Below are 19,318 nucleotides of genomic sequence, written 5' to 3'. Positions count from 1 at the left end.
AGGCTAGTGAAAGATAATTGAGTATCTGTGCTTTGCTTACACAGGTTGAGTATCCCTTATCTGAAATGCTTGGGACCAGAAGTATTCTGGATATTTTTCAGATTTTAGAGTGTTTACATATGTATCATGAGGTATACCAGGGATGGGACCCAAGTCTAAAGACAAAATTCATTCATGGTTCATATACTGTTGCTGCCCACGGATATTTATTACCGCCCGCAGCAGCAATTGTGCGGGTATTTATCAAAGGTGGACTGGAAACTGAGCTACTTCTATTTCTGAGCTGCTTCCTTCCTTGCTTGTTTATAGAGAATAGAGGAAATGAGGCTTACTTGCTTTGAGAGGAGATAGAGAGAGAGGCTTTGCATAAGAGAGAAAGAGACTTTGCTTAAGAGAAAAAGACTACATTTTCAGAGATCTTCTTAGTTCTGCTGCTTCTTCTTAAAGGAGCGTCCTGCGTCCTGTGAACTAAGGGTGCATCTATCTGAGGTGCTTTAGTGATGTGTCCCACGTACTGCGATCTGCCTGTCTGTGATCTGCAACCTAAAGGTGTGTTCTCAGTTCTCCGCTCTGCGATCTGCCTTCCGCCTCTGACCCTACTCGCTGCTTCTCTTTCTGCTTGCCGCTTTTCTCTGCTTGCTGCTTCTTCTTCTTCCTTTCTGTTAGTGGCTTCTCACCGCTTCTTTCTGCTAGCTGCTGCTTTCAGCTGTCGCGCTTTCTGCTACAGCCCGCTTATATCACCTCCAGGAGGTGGAGAGCAGGGCCACGCCTCTTATGCAAAGATTAAGCAAGACGCTAGATGTCCGAGCAGGCATGATTAGGAATGCTCAAGAACACATGTGTGTGTGGACAATAAATCACCTGAGTGTGCTTACGTCAATTAACCTCCTTGCTGCTGACAATCTCTGGCAGACTGCCAGGCACCATCCTGGCGCCATCTGCATGGCACAGCCCCCAACAATATACTTCTTATACACATAGGCTGAGGGTAATTTTATACAATATTTTCAGTGTCCCTATGTTTTGACTACAATCTGTCACCATGAGGTCAGGTATAGAATTTTCCTCCTAGTGCTTCATGTTAGCACTCAAAAAGTTTGGGATTTTTGGGCTAGGGATGCTCATCCTGTAGTAAAACTTAAAATAAAGAGCTTCTTCTACTCCAGAAGTACTACTCAGGTATATTTCAAAGTAACTATGCTTGTTGCGGAGTTAAAACGTAAAGCAGTCCTCTCTGGAACTTGTTGACTTGGTTGTGGGGAACTTGCTGTGTCCTACTGTTATCATCCAGTTTACTGGTTCTGGATTTGTTTGGCTGAGTTTTTACATTGCATGCATTTTCCCCAGGCAGAACAGTGCAGCGGACTTCAGGGATTTTTGATTTTCCGAAGCTTCGGAGGAGGAACTGGATCGGGATTTACATCTCTCCTGATGGAGCAGCTCTCTGTAGAGTACAGCAGGAAGACTAAACTGGAGTTCTCTGTCTATCCAGCCCCTAGAATCTCCACTGCTGTAGTAGAACCTTACAACTCCATCCTCACCACCCATTCAACCATAGAGCACTCAGACTGTACCTTCATGGTGGATAACGAGGCCATCTATGACATCTGCCATCATAAACTTGGTGTTGAACGCCCCTCCTATGCAAGCATCAATAGGCTGATCAGTCTGGTGGTATCTTCCATCACTGCTTCCCTTCGGTTTGAAGGACCCTTGAATGTAGACCTTATTGAATTCCAGACCAACCTAGTCCCCTACCCAAGAGTACATTTCCCCGTGACAACCTTTGCCCCCATCATCTCTGCTGACAAAGCCTACCATGAGCATCCTTCAGTGCTTGACATCACCGCTGCTTGCTTTGAGCTGTCCAACCAGATGGTCAAGTGTGATCCTCAGCTTGGAAAGTACATGGCCTGCTGCTTACTATACCGAGGAGATGTGGTCCCTAAAGATGTGAATGCAGCTATTGCAGCCATGAAGTCGAGGACCTCAGTTCAGTTTGTAGATTGGTGTCCAACTGGTTTTAAAGTGGGGATCAACCATCAGCCACCTGCTGTGATGCCTGGAGGGGATCTGGCCCGGGTCCAGCAAGCTGTCTGTATGCTGAGCAACACCACAGCAATTGCAGAGGCATGGGCCCGCCTAGACCACAAGTTTGACCTCATGTACGCCAAGAAGGCTTTTCTACACTGGTACATCACAGAAGGCATGGAACAAGGGGAATTCTCAGAAGCCAGGGAAGATCTGGCGGCTCTGGAAAAGGATTATGAGGAAGTGGGGCTAAGTTTCTGATGCAAATAGGACTGGTGGGAATGAATGTTAAGTTAAAATGTCAAGCCTTCTTTTCAAGCCATTATAGGCTTACTGGGCACAGTTCCCCTAACTAAAAGAAAAATGAAATCAAAATCAGGCAAGAACCTAAATTCCACACTAACTTAAATGGTTATCTGTCAATAATGCACTTATATTTCCTTGTCCATAGTATAATTCAGCTCTGCTGACTGGGACCCTTCTGGGGAGTCCTTTGAACTACGGGGTCACGTCTTGGTGGTTTTGTTTTTTAATTTTACTTTTTATATCAGAATGGAAAGTAGGCTTTCTTCTATGCTTTCTTAACTAAGAGATTATGAAACACTAAAGTTTATGCTTTTCCTTTTCTGTACCTGAAATGGAAAATGCACATATTGATTATGAATGTTATTTTTCTTGGACCTCTATTTTATATGTAGATTAAATAATGCATATTTTCAGTCTGTTTCTTTTCTTTCCTTCCAATGTGGACTTTAAGGTCTCCTTTTGCTTTTCATGCAAATAAATCAGAATACTCTTGGGCCTTTATAAAATTTGGTTTAGTTAAAATGCCAATGCTGAGCTTCACTGCAGATTTGTTAAAGGAGAACCCTGGGGCAGAGAGGGGTGTAATCTGGGGATCTGACATTTAAAAAACACTTAATGAAATTAATTCTTGGTACTAAACAGTCTCACTTTCAACAACAAAAATAGCTATTGTGCTCTATAGACACAATGCTATAAATGCACTGAAACTGTGAGGGAGATTTTTACAACATGATATTTGGTCTGACTACTATTGGGAATTAAGGTGAATTAGATATTGCAAAGGTGCATTCTTGGGCTTAGGTGCTGTTCTTGTAGTGATTATAGCAGATTATCAGGAGCCTCATTCATCTGTGCTGTTCAGCTTGCAGTCTTAGCCCTCCAATTCTTCACTCTTGACCTCAACATGGTACGTACTCTGCCCAAGTAGACATCTGAAGGTAGTAAGCACTCAAGTCACAGCTGGAAGCATGCAGTTGTTTTGTGAGACTTACCAAACCAGAAGGCTGCTACCCTCTTCTTGCTCATACCCCTTGGCCCCAGGAACAAACCCTCTATTATTTGTAGAAGGGACTTTAAGTTTTAGAATAGTTTTAGATTCACAGCAAAATTGAGGGGAAGGGAGGAAGGAGAAGTTGTGCTCCATTTGTGTGCAATGTGTCAAAATGCAATCTACTGTCATGTTTAACTAATTAGTGCAAATTAAAAAAAAAAAAAAAGAAAAAGAACTCGAACAGATGCTTCAGCAGAGATACAGATGACATATAAGTACATAAGAAGCTCATCACTGGGCTCCTCGCTCCTGCCGTAAAGTCTGAAATGAATAAGACCACGATATCACCTGCAGGTGCTGGTGCCTGGAATTCCCAGACACCGAGACACTGGTGGGGGCTCAGCTCCTTTGGAAAGCAGTTTGGTATTTCTTATGAAATTATGTGTGTGTGTGTGTGTGTGTGTGTGTGTGTGTGTGTGTGTGTGTGCAGTCCATTTCCAGCCATTTGCCTTTGAGAAATGAAAACTTGTTCACATACAGACCTGAATGTGGATGTTCATAGCAGCATCAGCCATAATGTCTCTCAATTGGAACTACTGCGAGGTGGCTTCAGCTGGCGAGTGTGGAACATCTAGTAATGGAATACAACAGCGTAACAAGGAACAACTGACAAACACAGAAAAACGGGCATCTAAGAACGTCAAGCCACGTGGAAGGAGCCAGACACAAAAGCCATGTGCTGTGGGTGCCCTTCCCACTGGAGCCAGAGCCACAGGGACACAGTAGTGGGGGGCGAGGATGGCTACAGGGGATTCGAGGGAAGCCTTGTGGGGTAAGGAGATGGTTCCGGGTCCTGATAGTGGTGGAACTTGTAGGAGGGACCTTGTGGGTTTCTCAAAACTCACGGAATCACATACTTCACACGGGGAGTTTTATCGTATGTAAATTATTCTTCAATATACCTTTATAAAACAGTCCCTAAGTTTTGAAGAAAAAAAATGAGTGGGAAGTATGACCCTCCATTTGTAACAGTTGCCCGGGAGATTCTTTCATGTTCTAAAATCACTTTTCTAAGAAATGGCCTTCAAGAACGCCACTCCAACAATATATCCTACTGCATGCTTTCAGCTGAAATCTTTTTCCCTCCGAGGCCAATGACCGTGGGTGCAAGTGACATCTAGAAACCCTTGAATGCCTGCAAAGGTGAGCTGGATTTCTGATCAGGTCTCAAGTTTCTAAGTCCTGGCTGGATCTCCTGGGACTCTACTTCTAAGCCCCTCTGCCAAGGACTTTCTTAGTGCTGACATTAGATCAGCCTCATTCAGAGTTCCATTTGGAACCTAGGCCCTGTTAATTCTGAGATGTACCAGAATTTCAGGAAGGTCGCAGGGGAAGGAGCGCTCTTAATTTCATGTCTCTAATTTGCTGTGATCAAATATTTGGGAGAAAATTAATTTTTTTCCTCCTAAACCAAAGAAACAATTTTTTAATCTTTCTCACATTTGACAAAGATCAATAGTGGACTGTCTGGCTCTTTATTTAAGTGTGGAAGAAAACCTTCAATTGCAAGAATGTGTTGTATTGTTTACATTACTGGGATGTGGGGGGGTCCACTTTTCTCAATTTACCTATGTCTTTCTTGTTTGCATTTAAAAATATAATTTATCTTAGTGGCAAATAAAGTTATTTGATGACTTAAATACTATGGACTTTTCACATACTTGAGTTTCCTAGAGAGCGGTCCTTAAGACTCAAGTACTTTTCTTTAGGTCTTTTCTTTGCATTAAGTTTATTGTTTAATGAACAATAGGGAAGGAACATTAGGAAGAGTGGGTACAAATCATGGCACTGTTGCAATTATGTGACCTTGAAATAGATGCTTAACTTCTCCATGCATGAAAACCCTTATTGTGGACAAGGTTGTTTTTCTAAAGACTTTCCAGTTCCAAGATTCTGTTGAGTCTAAGAAATTAGTCAACTTGTAATGCCAGTTGATGCTACATGCCTTACAGAAATATTGCATTTAGGTATTTATCAACTTTCTTCTTTATCTTTCATGTTTCCTCTTTATTAGCTTGTGAAATATTCTTTCTAAAGATTCCTTTTGTGGATACCCAGGGACTACAACATTCAAACTTAACATCAGCATCTCTCATGCAATAGCACTTTTACTGCTCACCGGACAATGAACCCTGAAACTTCTTTCTCCTCCTGTCTTTTGTGTATTGTTACCTTACATTTTAATACTATGTATATTCTGAATCTCATGAGATATTATTACCATTGTTTAAATAGTAGGTGTTTGCTTAGCTTTGTCCTCATATTTAAACTCTCTGATGTTCTTCATTCCTCCTGTACTTCCATTGGGGTAATTTTCCTTCTAACATTCAACAAAGACAAAACCACCAACCCTCCCAGAAACTAGAAAATAAAAACACCCTTCAACGTTCTTTTATATGGATCTGCTGTCAGAAAATCATTTTAATACTTATTTTCCTTTAAACATCTTATGTTAACCTTGGAAGGATATTTTCTCTGGTATAGAATTCCAGGCTGACAGTTATTTTGTTTTAGCACTTGAAAATATGTCATTTTGTCATCGTCTGCTTCCACCACTTCCACTGAGAAGTCAGTTGTCAGTCTTGTTGCCCTTTTGAAAGCAAGACCTTTTATTTCTTTGGCATTTAGCGGTGGGATGTGCTCAGGTGTGATTTTTGTTGTATACATCCTACCTGAACTTTGTAGAACTTTTAGAATTTATGGCTTGATGTCTCCTATCAGCTTTGGAAATTTTTGGCCAATAGTCCTTTCCATGTTTTTTTTTTTTTTTTTTTTTTTTTGCGGAGCTGGGGATTAAACCCAGGGCCTTGTGCTTGCGAAGCAGGCACTCTACCAACTGAGCTATATCCCCAGCCCCTTCCATGTTGTTTTTAACCAAGTTCTTTCTCCTGTCTTCATGTGATTATACGAATGTTAAATATTTTTACTTTGTCCCATGTAAATGTTCTTCCTGAAATCATTACTTATTTCTCCCTTCCTCTTCTGGTCTCCCATCTTGTAGCAAACCTTGCTCTTCCATCTCTTTTGTACATCCCTTCTCTTTTCCCCCATTGATTTATTTGCTTTTCCTTATTTTTTTTTTGTCCAGGTTCCCCCATTCAAAAAGTCAACATAGTCTTTTTTTCCTCTGAATTCCTCTGTCCCTTGATGTACTGTTACTCTGTCAAATTTCCAAAAGAATACATGTTTGCTGTCTTTGTCTTCTGCTGGTGGGTCACCCATTGTAACTGGGGGTCTCCTCCCCACCCTGCCATCCTACTGAAATGATTGTCTTGAAGATCTCACTGATTGGACCATATGTATCAAGCAATGATCTTTTTGGCCTTGAGATTTCCTGACCTTAGATTTTGGTGATTTTGGTGAAGCCTTTGACGCCTCTGGCACAGCTGGATGCGCTGTCTGCATTTGGCATCTCCCAGACTCCTCTTCTGCATTATCTTCCCTTAGTGGAGAAATTCTTGGTCCTCCTATGCCTTTACTCATCAGACTCACAGCCACATTATCACTATTGAGAGGCTGTTACAGTTCTAAGTTTTCTTTCTCTCTTAAGTCTTGTCCTGGAAATTCTACCTACTTGCTGGGCCTGTCTTCCCAGATGTTTTACCTATACTTAAAATTCTGTTTCTTCCTGGAAAAAACATTATTTTCATCAAAAGAAATCCATATTCCTTATAGTGTTCTCTATCTCATTTGCTTATGTCAACATCTTTTCCCCAAAGCAGGTTCTCAACAACACTGCCGTTTTTGACTGACCCCTCATTTCTTGCTCTCTGCATAGAATTAAGTCCTATGGATTCCACTTCTGTAATGCTTCCAGGTTCCATTTCCTTCCTTTGCTTCAGGTCATCAATCCTCTCGACACAAGTAGCACTAGTATCTAAATGCTTTTCTGCCTTTCCTAACCCATCCTGCCCACTACTCCATGGATGAACATTCCAAAGCACAACTCAGATCATTTTCTCCCTTATCCAATGATTTAATGATTCCCCATTGCTGAAGCATAAGTTGTAAGCTCTGCATGTGGTGGTTGAAGCCTGTTCCAACAGTTCCAACTCAAATTTCCAATCACGCCCTTCACTGTATCTTGTGAACTCCTAGAAACCTGTCTGCCCCCCATTTCCCAGCACATAATTTTCTCTTTCACCTCTGCTCTTGTACCTTCTTTCCCTATGACCATGTGATGCAATTTCTCCTTCAAGGCACAGTTCGAATGTCACCTGCTCCATGAAACCTCTTGGGACCCTTCTTCCTTTGTGTCGTCGATTTTTTAAAACTTATTTAATAGATTTTATTTTTTAGAGTAGTTTTAGGTTCACAGCAATATTGAACAGAAAGTAAAGAGCGCTCCCATGTACACCCCCCCTGCCCACATACACAACATCCAACATCATATTGTCCCACCAAATTATGCATTGGAAGAATTGATGAACTTACATTGACATGTCGTTATTCAAAGTCCACAGTTCACGTTATGTTTCATTCTGAGTGTTGTGCAGTCTATGGGTTTGACAAGTGTATAATGACATCTACTCAGTATTACAGCCTTGTGTCCTCTTTTTAGTAAGCAGAGCAGTCTAGAACATCTATGCATTGGCTGCCAGGACTTCTGGACAGTTGAGATACACTCTGAAATCTTTCAGTGTATTGAAAATATTGTAGTAAGTACTCATTTATTCTTTAACCTTGTGTGCATTATTCAGTGATTCATAGTTTTATTAGGCTTTTTAAAATTTTAAAGTTTACTTTTTTAAAAAAATTATAATTATTTTATTTGTTCTAATAGTCGTACATGACAGTTTTACTTCAAACCTTTTTTTTAACGTACATGCTATTTCTGGCCTTAGCCACTGGAGGACACTAGTGAGGTACTTAAGTGACCCTGCTCAGCCAGCAGGGTGTGTGCTGTGCTTACGTGTGTTCTGAGCATTCACATGCATTCAGAGACTGACAGATTTTTCTTCTGTTTTTCAAAATTAATAACCTACTAAGCTTAAGATTAAAAAGGCCTAATTATTCCTTAATCTTTTACGGTCAGCTCATGAATCTTACTATTTATGTCTTGTAAACTTGTATAATCACTTTCAAAGGGAATATACAAAAATGTTTGAACCCCTTTACAGTCTTAGGTAAGTGCTCTTAAATATTTAAGACTGAATATGAATTTAGTATATTCTATTATCTTTTAAGGAATTTGATAAACTTTCCCAAATACCCTAAGTAATTCTTTCTAAATCTAATAGTTTAAACTATAAATATGGAGACTAAGTACATCTAAGTATTGCAAAACTGTATAAATTAGCTAGATTTTTACTTAAGATCAAGGTGTAAATTTATTTATGAAATTTACTTACTTTAAAATCGAAATAGACCAAATATAATTCTATTAAGTCAAAACCTCTTTAATATTAAAATACTGCACTTTAAATGCCAAATATGAACAGCTTCCTTATCACAAGAACTTCAATACATCCTTATCTATTTTACCAACTATTCACTGAGCACCTGTCACATGCTCATTGCTATTCTGGACACTCCAGATACAACTTTGAACAAAGCAAAACCCATCCATGCCCTCGTGGATTTGACACTGTAGTGGTGGTGAGTACGGAAGGAATCAGCATAAGTCAATGACTCTGGGAAATGTCTGGATGCACCAAGTTCCACCGGCTGTCCTTGATGGATGTCCTTTCTTACACAGTTTCCAACATGTACTATATTACAGTTGTAGGAGCTAGGAGCAGGTGTGGTTCTCTGTTCCTAAAACAGAATAAAATAAGACCCACACAGAGAAAATCTGGGGCCTTTGTGGATTGCCACATTGTTCAGTAATTTCTTTGCAGAATGCAGTCATGTTTAACTGAAGGAGACCCTAAGTAACCCCTTCAAACCTTTAATGACACAGGGTGGAAGTGTTCATTAGTAGAAAGCAATGCCGTTGACTTGGGGACACAGACACGGGGTAATTGGCTAGGCTCAATCAGTAGATAATTAAATTGTTCATGCACATCTGCCTTGAGGAGTAATTCAAAATTGTGACTTAGAAAAATGGCAGATTATTATACATCAAGAGCTGGTGAAAGTCCCAATCACAATGTTAAATTCTTGTTTACGGAGAGACTACTCTATCACTCGCTGGTTCCAGGATTTGTTCTAGTAAAATGCTCCCTGGTCACGGCACTTGCCATTACCCTGAAGTCTTAGATTCTTGCAACTGGAGAGTGTTCCTGCCTGTGTATCTGTCCTTCCCTACTGAGGAGAAGACACGGGAGGACCAGGTTTTTTTTTTTTTTTTTCTTTTAAATCCTTTTAGAACAATAAGGATAGCTATTTCTTTTTCTCTCCCTATAAAAGTGTTATCCAGAGAAGTCAGGGGTGGTAGATAAAAGTGGTGGTGGCCTTTGGGACCATACCACCTTCCAAACATTGCTGATGTGTAGGGGTGCCAGGCTAGCTCAGGCACAGGTAAGGGCCATGGAGTTAACACCCCAGACTCTGGAAGTTGGGTAGAAATAGACTTGTGGCGAGCAGCCTGTAAACTTATTTATTGCAGGAATAACCATATATTTTATAGACTTTTTGCCCAATCACAATGTGCCACGGGGCATCAGACCACTAGGCTCCTACACAGGTTCCCTTGGTAACACTAGGTCAATTTGGGGCAATTGTTTACTTTCCTAGGTGGCCAGAGCGGAATGCTTCTCTCTGCAGGTTTTCCTGACAGGCTTGAATGTGGGAAGGTTTTTCTTTCACCCACTTGAGACGTTCACTGCTGCTAGCCAAGACTTAGGATTTCTCCCAACACTGATGTTTTCATAAACACATGTTGAGAGGTGCCACTTGCTCTCAATCAGGGCCCAGTGGTGGGTGGACCTGTGGAACGGGAGCTGTCCAACAGGACAAGTCCTGCTTTCCTGGCTACTGTTGGTGGGTTTCAGTTTTGGCCCACGCTTCCTTGTTGGTTAACCATCTGCACGCGTAGTCATCTGTAAGATGCTGAAAGCCAATCAAATAACAACCCTGGGGCTGGGATGTAGCTCGGATGATAGAGTGCTTGCCTGTCAAGCACAAAGCACTGGGTTCAATGCCCAGCACCTCAAAAAAAAAAAAAAAAAAAAAAAAAAAAAAAAAAAATTAAAAAAGTCCTAAAAACAAAACAAAACAAAACAAACCTGGCCTTACCTGCTGGGTTCACAGTCTCGACTCCCAATGTCTGTGTGGTGCTCTTCCAGCTGCTTCCCATCCAATGCACATGGGCCTCCTGAGAGCCCTATGAAGTGGGTATTTGGCATTCTTGGTGCTTTTTGTACAAATTAAGGGTCTGTCCTTCATGGAGGAAATGAGAAAGGATTTTGGCTGGACAGATCTGACTGTGCCACTTGATACCTGGGTTACCTTGGATACATTTTCTAAGTTCTCTGGGTCTCAATCTCTACCTTCAAAGTGGAAAAAGGTTATAGCTACCTTGAAATGGACTTGAGAGAATTAAGTGAGATAATGTTCATAAAATAACTATCAGAGTTCTCAGTGCACGGACAGCCAGGGAACTTACGGGACTTGCTCATCGACACTTAATGTGTAGATGAACAGAGACTCGAATAATAGGTGTCCTGAGTCTCAGACCAGGATTCTTTCTACTCTACTGTGTGTTTTTCCAGAATAGAAACAATAGTTATGTTTAGGACTGTTGGTCCTGCTAAGACATGAGATATTTTAAATTTCAATTTTAATTCAACTTTTAAAAGAAAAATAAATTTAAAAATTTTCAGCAATGCCTGACAGAAATATGATTATTAGATTAAAAGAAAGATGAGTTTGTGGTTTTGATAAGTACTGCCAAATTGTGTCTCTATGGTTTTTATCCCTACCAGTCAGCCAGAGAGGAGGTAGCCATTAATTTAACCAACAGGGAATATTGTCAAACTTGGGGACTTTTGCCAATGTGGCAGGTGAGAGATTGTCTTGCTATTTCTTTGTGGTTCTGGGAATCAAACCTAGGACCTTGTGCATGCTGGGCAGGTACTTCAGCACTGAGCTACACCCTCAGCCCAGGAAATTTTTTTTTATCAGTGTAGTTATTAAGAATGAAATTGAGCATCTTTTCATATATTTAAAAGTCATTTATATTTGTGTGTATGTATATGTTTGTATGATCCATCCATGTCCTTGTTTATTTTTCTTTTGGGTTTGTTCTTGTCCTTGTTTTTTAGTAACTGTTTATATATTTGTTCAAAAATCCATTTTTCTTTTACATGAGTGGCAAACATTTTTCCAAGTTTGTCATTCATTTCTCTTTTGACTTTGCCTCTTATGGTAGGGGTGATATTAGTTTCTGTTGTGTGTGTGTGTGTGTGTGTGTGTGTTGCTTGTTTATCACTTTATTTATTAATGAATAAATTCTGTCACTATGCAGAAGAGAGAGGAACCGTAGTCTGTTTTCTGAGAATCTGGTCCTTAGACTTTGCTGCCAGGGGGGTTTCAGCATGCTTGTTGATAACTGCTTTTAGTGGAGTTTTGCTCATATTAAATGTTCTCATTTCTGAATTTTATATATGTGTGTGTTCACATTAATTGTTACCACTTTGCAGTTCATCATTTGTGTACTCCCTGGTGATATTTGTGGTATTTGGTTGATTTGTGGTCAGCAAAGCTGTGGCTCAGACACCAGTACTGGCCCTAGTATCCAGCAGAGCACCCGGCAGGTACTGTGGGTTCAATGAGAACTCAGTAAAGAAGAAGTGGCTCCGCACCATTACTTCCAAGCCATAAGGAGTTTGGGATGTTACAAGCTCCCTTTCTCTTTCAGCCCAGGAGTGTAATGTGAAATGGATCCCTGGCTGTGCCCCCTGAGTGGGACCTGGTCATGGAGATGGCTCTAGATGAAATGACAAAAGCTGACTGACTCTCACACTTTCCTTTACTCCTTTTATGACCTCCCAGAGCCATGTCTGTCCTGGGAGAGATGCAGAACTAACTCAGCAGGACCCTCCCTCACTAGCCTTTCTTGTTCCAAGCTCAGACTTTGGAGGAAGAGGAACTGAAAACAAGCCAGGAGTTCACAAAGCCACTGGTTTTAATGGGGTGACAAGGTAGGGAGGGGGTTTGGGGACAGGAGGGTGAACAGCGCATCTCCTGGTCTCTGTGGTGGCAGGGTCGATGTGGGGGCCAGGAGAGGAGCCCAGGATGCTCTCTTCTCCGGCATGGGGTCAACAGGGAGGAGCTTAGAGACGAGGAATGGGAGGACTTTGCCTCTCGCCTTGGGGAAGGAGAAAGGAGACACACAATAGAGGGCGGACATGAGCCTCCAACGTCTGAGGAGGTTAGACAATAGTGCGCTTTGGTGCTTTTGTACAGAGGAGAAGGGAAACTGGGTTGGCAGCAAGAAAGGATCAGAGGGGCTCAGCAAAGGAGCAGCCTGTGAAATGCAAGCCAGCAGGACGGCATGTCCCCAGGGTCCCCCTCTCTCCCCGCCCCCTCTGCCTGGCGTGCTGCCCTCCTGTCCAGTCTCTGCTGCTACTTCTTCCGCCCAATCTGTGCCATCAGGTGGGCGTTGGCAGCTGCCTTGGCCTGCAAGTTTTTGGCCTTGGCGATGTTGAAGAGGATATTCATGATGTTGGTGGGAACGTCGAGGGACAGGGTGAACTTGGTGCGCCGGTCGCTTTTGGCCTTGTCCTGGTACGGCTTCCCCTTGTGCTGCACTTGGGACAGGTATTTGTACCGGGTGTTTCCAGCTCCACCCCCACCCCCAGAGCCTGGGAAAGTCCTTTTGTCCTTATCTTGTTTTTTCTCCTCCTCCTCCTTCTCTTCTCCTAAAGATGGGTCTTGACTGGGCAGGTAGTGGAAGCTCCTTTTGCCCAACAGGGGCGCGTCCTCCAGCTGGCTCTTCTTGACCTCAGCTAACGTCGTACTGAGGAAGCTGAAGACAGGCCTGGCTCTGTAGAACTTGTGGGAGAGGCCCACCCCAGGGTCCCCCAGGAGCAGCAGCAGGAGCAGCAGGAACTGAGCTGGCATCGTCTCTCCCTGCAGGAGAAAAGAGGGATGTGGGAAGGGGCCTGAGGAGGGACAAGCAACAACATCCAATGGTGTGTTGTTAGTGTTCTAGTCAGGTCCCCAAGACATGGTCCTTAGACGGGTAGAGGCAGCATTGCCTGTGTTAGAAATGCAATTTTCAGGTCTTTCCCCCAAACTAGCAAATCAAAACTTCTGGGGCCTGGCGATCTGTTTTAACAACTCCTCCAGATGGTTCTGATGATCTCTAAAGTTTGAAAACCATTACTTTACTAGTATGTAGGGGTTCTGTTTAATTCAGCTTTTGCAGGTAGTCAGTGGCCCTGACTACCTGCAAAATAAGAAATATGCTAATGAGCACTTAGTAGCCTAACTGGGTTGATTTGTATGGTGAGTAGGTTTTACAAATTTTTATTATTATTTTTTTGGTATTGGTGATTGAACCCAGGGGCACTTAAGCACTGAGCTACATCCCTGCCTCCCGCCCCCGCCCCCCTTTTATATTTTATTTACAGACAGAGTTTTGATAAGTTGCTAAGGGCCTTGCTAAGTTGTGGAGACTGGCTTTGAACTCCTGCCTCAGCCTCCTGAGATGCTGGGATTATAGACATGCACCACCACACCCAGCTCCCAAGTAGATTTTTCATTACCTCCTCACTTAGCAAGGCTGATGGAATGTCTCCTTACTGTTTGATGACTAGTCTGAGTGTCTAGTTACAGTTTCTGAGGCAGATCTTCAAGACTGGTCCCCTGCTAGACCTATCCTAGTTTCTTCAGAACCATAAGGTTTTGTGAACTTGGTTGGGTTTATTATAGAGTTTAGGAAGCAAACTCAGTTATATCTATGTGAGACCACGTGCCTCCCAGGGAGCGCCTAAATTTTCTAGTTGCAAGACCATCATCTTAACAGATACACGTGTGCCTGGTTATTAGTCAGACTGAGTAAGTGTAAGGGTCCAGAGTTTATCAGAGAAGCTTCTGTTGGAGGACATGTTCTTCTGGGTGAGGCCTCACGCCTCAGTTGTTGTCCAGGGTGAGAAGGAGGTGCTCAGATGTGTGGAAGATCGTCATCTACAGTGACCATCTGAATCTATTCATTTATTTATTTTAACAACAAACCTAGGGCTAGGGAACGAAACTTGTGGCAAGACAATGTCCAGATCAATACCTCTCCAGAGTTCAGACTGTTTGGGCTTTAAATCACCATATGCAGTGGTTGGACCACGTCCAACCACATCAGACGGACTTCAGCTTTTCTTTTCCAGCTGGGAGAAGGGCCCGTGTTAAGCTATCCATGCTCTTCTTCCCAGTCTTTTTTACAGTAATAGCACACAGCTATGCCAGGTCATCTGGATTAGCATTGTCTGTGGCCACTCTTCTTTAGGATGTCCTATGGGCACAATTTGCCCCTTGTACCGTGGGGCCAAACCCACTTGTACCTTTGGTCTGTGGGCAACACTCTCCAGCTCTGAAATAAGAATATGAAGTTTATTTACCTCATTGTCATCCTTTATCATGCATGAGAAAGCATGGGGTCAATGTGTGGGTTTTATCTGAACCCTTCCTCAAGCAAACACAGCTGTTCTCAGGCCTGGATGTGCTGATATCCAGTGTACCTTGTTCCCTTGTCACATGGTCAGGATGAACTCTCTCCTGGACAATGCTGTGAATACACACATGGTGGAAGGCTCAACTCTTCACATTTGGGTGCTTTCCCTGAACTTGAAATTTATTTCGTAGCTAATTAAGGAACTAAGGGAAATTCTTGTCTTATGGAAGTTTTAAAAACTGTAACAAAAATTGGAGAAGTAAATAAACAAGGGGATGCTCCTGGGTTCTCAGCAGTGCCGGGCTGGCAATGGACTGTTTTGTTTTCTGCAGACGCAGTGTGGAGTAGTGCCAGGAGGGCCTGGTGGTCAGAGGCCTAAGCTCTAGGCCCAGCTCTGCAGCTCTGTGAGCATGACCTTGACCAGGCCATTTCCCGAAACATGAGTGGGAGGGGACCCAAGCCTCTTCCCAATTTCTTGGGCTGTGAATGATGGATGGGACTAGAACTGACCCTTAGAAAAGACCAGTGTCTTGTTCTCCAAAGGAGGATCTTTTAAATTTCTAGTCTTTTCTTTTTTTTTTTTTGCTACCAAAATACATACACCTATCTAATGGTAAAAAACAAAAACACCCCCAAAACAAACACATGTACCTACCCATGTATATATACAAGCACATGCACATACATATTTCACACCCATACATGCTTAACACATGCATATCCACATACACATATACATACATACACACATATGCACACATGTACACACAAATGCACATAAGGGCACCCCCCACTCACTTGGAGAGTGTTCTGACTGAAGGCCCAGGGTCTCAGAGCAGGGAATTGAATCTGAAGACATTTCTTTTCTTTTTTTTCCCCTTATTTTGCCCCCTGACTTTGTTCTTTTCCTACTTTTGAAAGCAAGCCGTCCCTCTCCAAAAAGGACTGGAAGAAGGAAACGGTTTCTGTTTTCCCCCAGTGAAAGTTTGTGGATTCTGGAAGTTCATGGAAGCTTTGGAGGGGCAGCCCCTCACCTTGTGACTTCCCCTCCATTTTCTCCCAATAAAACATCTGCAGGTCCAGGGGGCAGGCAGAGCAACGCTCTCACCTCCTGGCTCTTCCCGCTTCCCAGGACAGTGTTCTGCATTCACCTCAACCACCTGGAATTTTACACAAGAACCACAGACATTGCCGGGAACTCAGATTATGTTTTGTGTCCAAGTTCATTTCAGGGTAAATATTTATCCTTGGTAAATAGTTGTTAAATAAACTGAAATTCAGATTAAATTCAGGCACTTAATTAAATCAATTTTCCCTTGGTGGGACAACCCATTTTAAGTTCTCTTTTTAGCTGTATCATCTCTCTGTAAATACGTACTATTACATAACAGAAAAAAGTGCTTCATGAGGCACAATTTTTTTAATGAGATCATACATGCATATCTGGATTCAGTTAAGGTCTCTGAACATGAATCAGCCTTGCCTAAATACCTTTCTACAGTTTTCTCAGGAAAAACTTCAGAAGGTTTCTCCCTTGCCATAGGCTAGCCTCTGGATGTGGCCCCTGGAAATGCCACTCATCCCAATCACCCAAGAAATTCACTGGGAGTGGGGAGGCAAGATCCCTTTTAACTCTTCATTTATTTTTTTCATATTTCTTGTCAACTTATAAATATTATGCCTTAGTCAAATTCATTACCTTCTAACTTTTCAAATGCCAAGTCTCTCACTGAGAGAAGCTGCAAGAAGAAACTAAAATGTTTATGTGGGAAGGTTCTTTGATTGGATAAGGCACTCAGGGTAGCCTAGATTATGTCTGTTTACATGGAAATAATCTCTGGGTCCTAGTAGGAGAAGTCGTGGTATGTACACAACCTTTTCAGAGTGTATTTCACACACACACACACACAGCAGAGAGTCTGATGCTGCAGACCAACATCATTGCTGCCTGTTCAGGGAGGGGATGCCAAAGGTGTCTAAATAATCCACACCATGTTTGGGAGCAAGTGTCCTATGTGGTTCTGTCCTGGTGCAGCCAAGGGTGACAGAACTTCCTCTACTGCTGACCCTGGGTTCTGGCTGTGGTAGGGTTGTGGGGATTTGAAATGATATTTCCTTATGCTCAGCATGATGCAAAATGATAAACCAAAGAGAAATACTTAGAACTATGAACTTTAAACGATAGGGAAGCCCCTGAAGTCCAAGATCTTAGCTCTATCTTGTCTAAAACCTAAGGGCTCTTTGTGATCCTGGATATTTTTGTCATCAAAGTGAGAGACTTGGGGCTGGGAGGAACACTGATTTCTTTCTGGCACTATTCTTTTTAAGATTCATTTGGCTTTGTTTGAGGCTTGTCAGTTAAATGAAAAGAAACTCTTCAAAGAAAAGATGCACTTTGCTCCCCAGGTAATGTCTAATTGTTGAGCAAGTTTCTCTTCTCAGATTCTTCGGGCTCTTTTTCTATTTCCCCTCCTGAAACAGCACAAAGGGTTAAGGTTTCCCTGTTTCCCGCCATGGAAATAATAACTGAGTTTCATGTAGTTAGATTTGGGGGCAAAGCTCTCCACTGGTGTTTTTCCCTGTGGGTGCCTGAAACTTAACCATTCCTTTGGGTTCTTGTGACAGGACTCTCCAAGTGTGCCTTAAAGAGATGCAGTTCCTTCTGAGAGCTGTGTCAGTCGAAACTAAAGTGTGAGGCAGTGAGGGACAGTACCAGCCTGTCACTCAGAGCACCTTTCAGGGGGAGAAACAATCAGGGGGCACAGAAGTCAGGAGGCACATGGCACGGATTCCACAGCTTGCCTGTGTGGAAGTGAAAGCAGAGCTAGTCTCCACGTGGCCCAGTTTAAGAACCCTGATAAGAAGTTGAAGCCACAGATGAGCCATTTTAAAACAGTTGAAGCCATGGCTGCAGATCCTAAGGAGCTCTTAGCATTTTGAAAAGCATTACAGAAATAAACTTTTTGAAATGTTTCAGACTTGTGTGGACAGATATAAACACAGAACTCTAAGCAACTCACCCTGAAAGGAAAAGTGAGGGTTTATATATGAGGGGCCCTTCCCCTGAGGAGGACCAAGAGCCAGGAGGAAATCGTCAGCTTATAGACAACAAAGGGCCATTGCAATATTTGTTACATTCTCAGAAGAGTTTGTTTTTGCTAGAGAGCTGTGTTTGGGGAGGATATGGCAAATGGGATTTCTCAGAAAACTTCATTCGTATGCTTCCTCTCTCCTTCACGGGTAGCATATAGTCTTTGCAGATATATCCCGCCCCACAGCATTCCCGAGTTCCCAGCAAAGCAAGGTGGAAAGGACTCTAGCCTTGAGCATTCCCTTGCCCCTTACTTGCCTTGAGCGAGTCCCGTAAGCTCTTAAGTGACCTCACCTCATCTGTGTTGGCTGCTGTGTCACCTGCCTCTCAGGTACATCAGGGAATGAGAGGAGGTGCCCTAGGTGAAGGACTCTGGCTCACAGCTTCCATAAATGCCTGTGTCCTGGCTACTCTGCGGGTGGTGTACTCTTTTCCCCTGCCACCCCACCCTGTCCCCAGTTTGGAATCTCTCACCAAGAACTGCTTTTCATGTCCACAGCTGAACTCCGTTCAGAACAGTGGATTTGTCTGAGCATCTTCTGCCTCAGACCTGCTACCTTTTGCAAAACAGGACTCTATGCCAACAAGGCAGGATCATTTTACCCCCTCAGAAACTTCCCTGGTCTCTTGGAGGTCAGTTTCTGCTGATTGAAAACAGACTGGGCCTGGAGTTCAGCCCTTGCTTCCTTGGGCTCCCGCTCAGGGCGATAGTTACTCTCATCTCTCACCTGTCTCATTTAAGCAAACACATTTATGCTCCATACATCAGCCCCCCGCCACAGACTTACCTGTGAGTGGACTTCTGTCCGGGTGGTGGGTGCAGCTTCAGGGCCAGGAGATCCACCCCAGGCACATGCCTGGAACTTCTGCCTGCTCTGGGGTCGCGGCTCCTTCTTCTCTGATATTGTTCCTAAGTGGGCTGTGATCCTCCCTCTCTATGGAAACGGCTCCACTCCCTTGTGTATCTATATAAAAGTGACAGATCACTGAGTGGATAGTAATTCCAGACGTGCTGTCTATGCTGGGATGAGATTTCATTTAAAATTCAACCAGAGCCAGCTGTCCACGTCACAGAGATGACAGGTACTCTGTAGCCTCGACCCCTCCTACCCTTCCCGCTCCCCCACCACCTCCCACTTCCCCTTCTGCCCTGGCAACTTGCTTCATTTATTAAAATAATAATAAAAAAACCCACTGGTGAACTGAGAAGCAATGTCTTCCAGGAGTTTTATTACTGATATTAGTTCTGACTGATTTCAGCCTCACTTCCATCTCCCTCCCTAAA

At 42.9% G+C, this 19,318-nt stretch overlaps 2 protein-coding genes across 2 annotated transcripts; one reads left to right on the top strand and one right to left on the bottom strand.

Annotated features, from left to right (window-relative positions):
- Window positions 1-1,431: 1,431 nt before the first annotated feature.
- TUBAL3 (tubulin alpha like 3) lies at window positions 1,432-2,292 on the top strand (the record flags this gene model as incomplete). Its single annotated transcript, XM_079106840.1, has 1 exon — window positions 1,432-2,292. The coding sequence occupies one exon, from the start codon at window positions 1,432-1,434 to the stop codon at window positions 2,290-2,292; it is 861 nt and encodes a 286-aa protein (XP_078962966.1).
- Window positions 2,293-12,873: 10,581 nt separating this feature from the next.
- On the bottom strand, window positions 12,874-19,009 carry UCN3 (urocortin 3). The gene is made up of 2 exons (XM_079106730.1): window positions 18,822-19,009; window positions 12,874-13,405 (listed from the first exon to the last, which is right to left on the bottom strand). Exon 2 carries the CDS (start codon window positions 13,394-13,396, stop codon window positions 12,899-12,901), a length of 498 nt encoding a protein of 165 aa, XP_078962856.1. The 5' UTR covers window positions 13,397-13,405; window positions 18,822-19,009; the 3' UTR covers window positions 12,874-12,898.
- Window positions 19,010-19,318: the final 309 nt, after the last annotated feature.

This window comes from Sciurus vulgaris (assembly GCF_902686455.1).
Source record: "Sciurus vulgaris genome assembly, chromosome: 12".
In the NCBI taxonomy this organism is placed as follows: domain Eukaryota; kingdom Metazoa; phylum Chordata; class Mammalia; order Rodentia; family Sciuridae; genus Sciurus; species Sciurus vulgaris.
This window is presented reverse-complemented; position numbering and strand designations above follow the sequence as displayed.

Excerpts from the sequence above, each read along its gene's own strand:
- UCN3 (XM_079106730.1), bottom strand. The coding sequence starts at position 13,396 with ATGCCAGCTCAGTTCCTGCTGCTCCTGCTGCTGCTCCTGGGGGACCCT.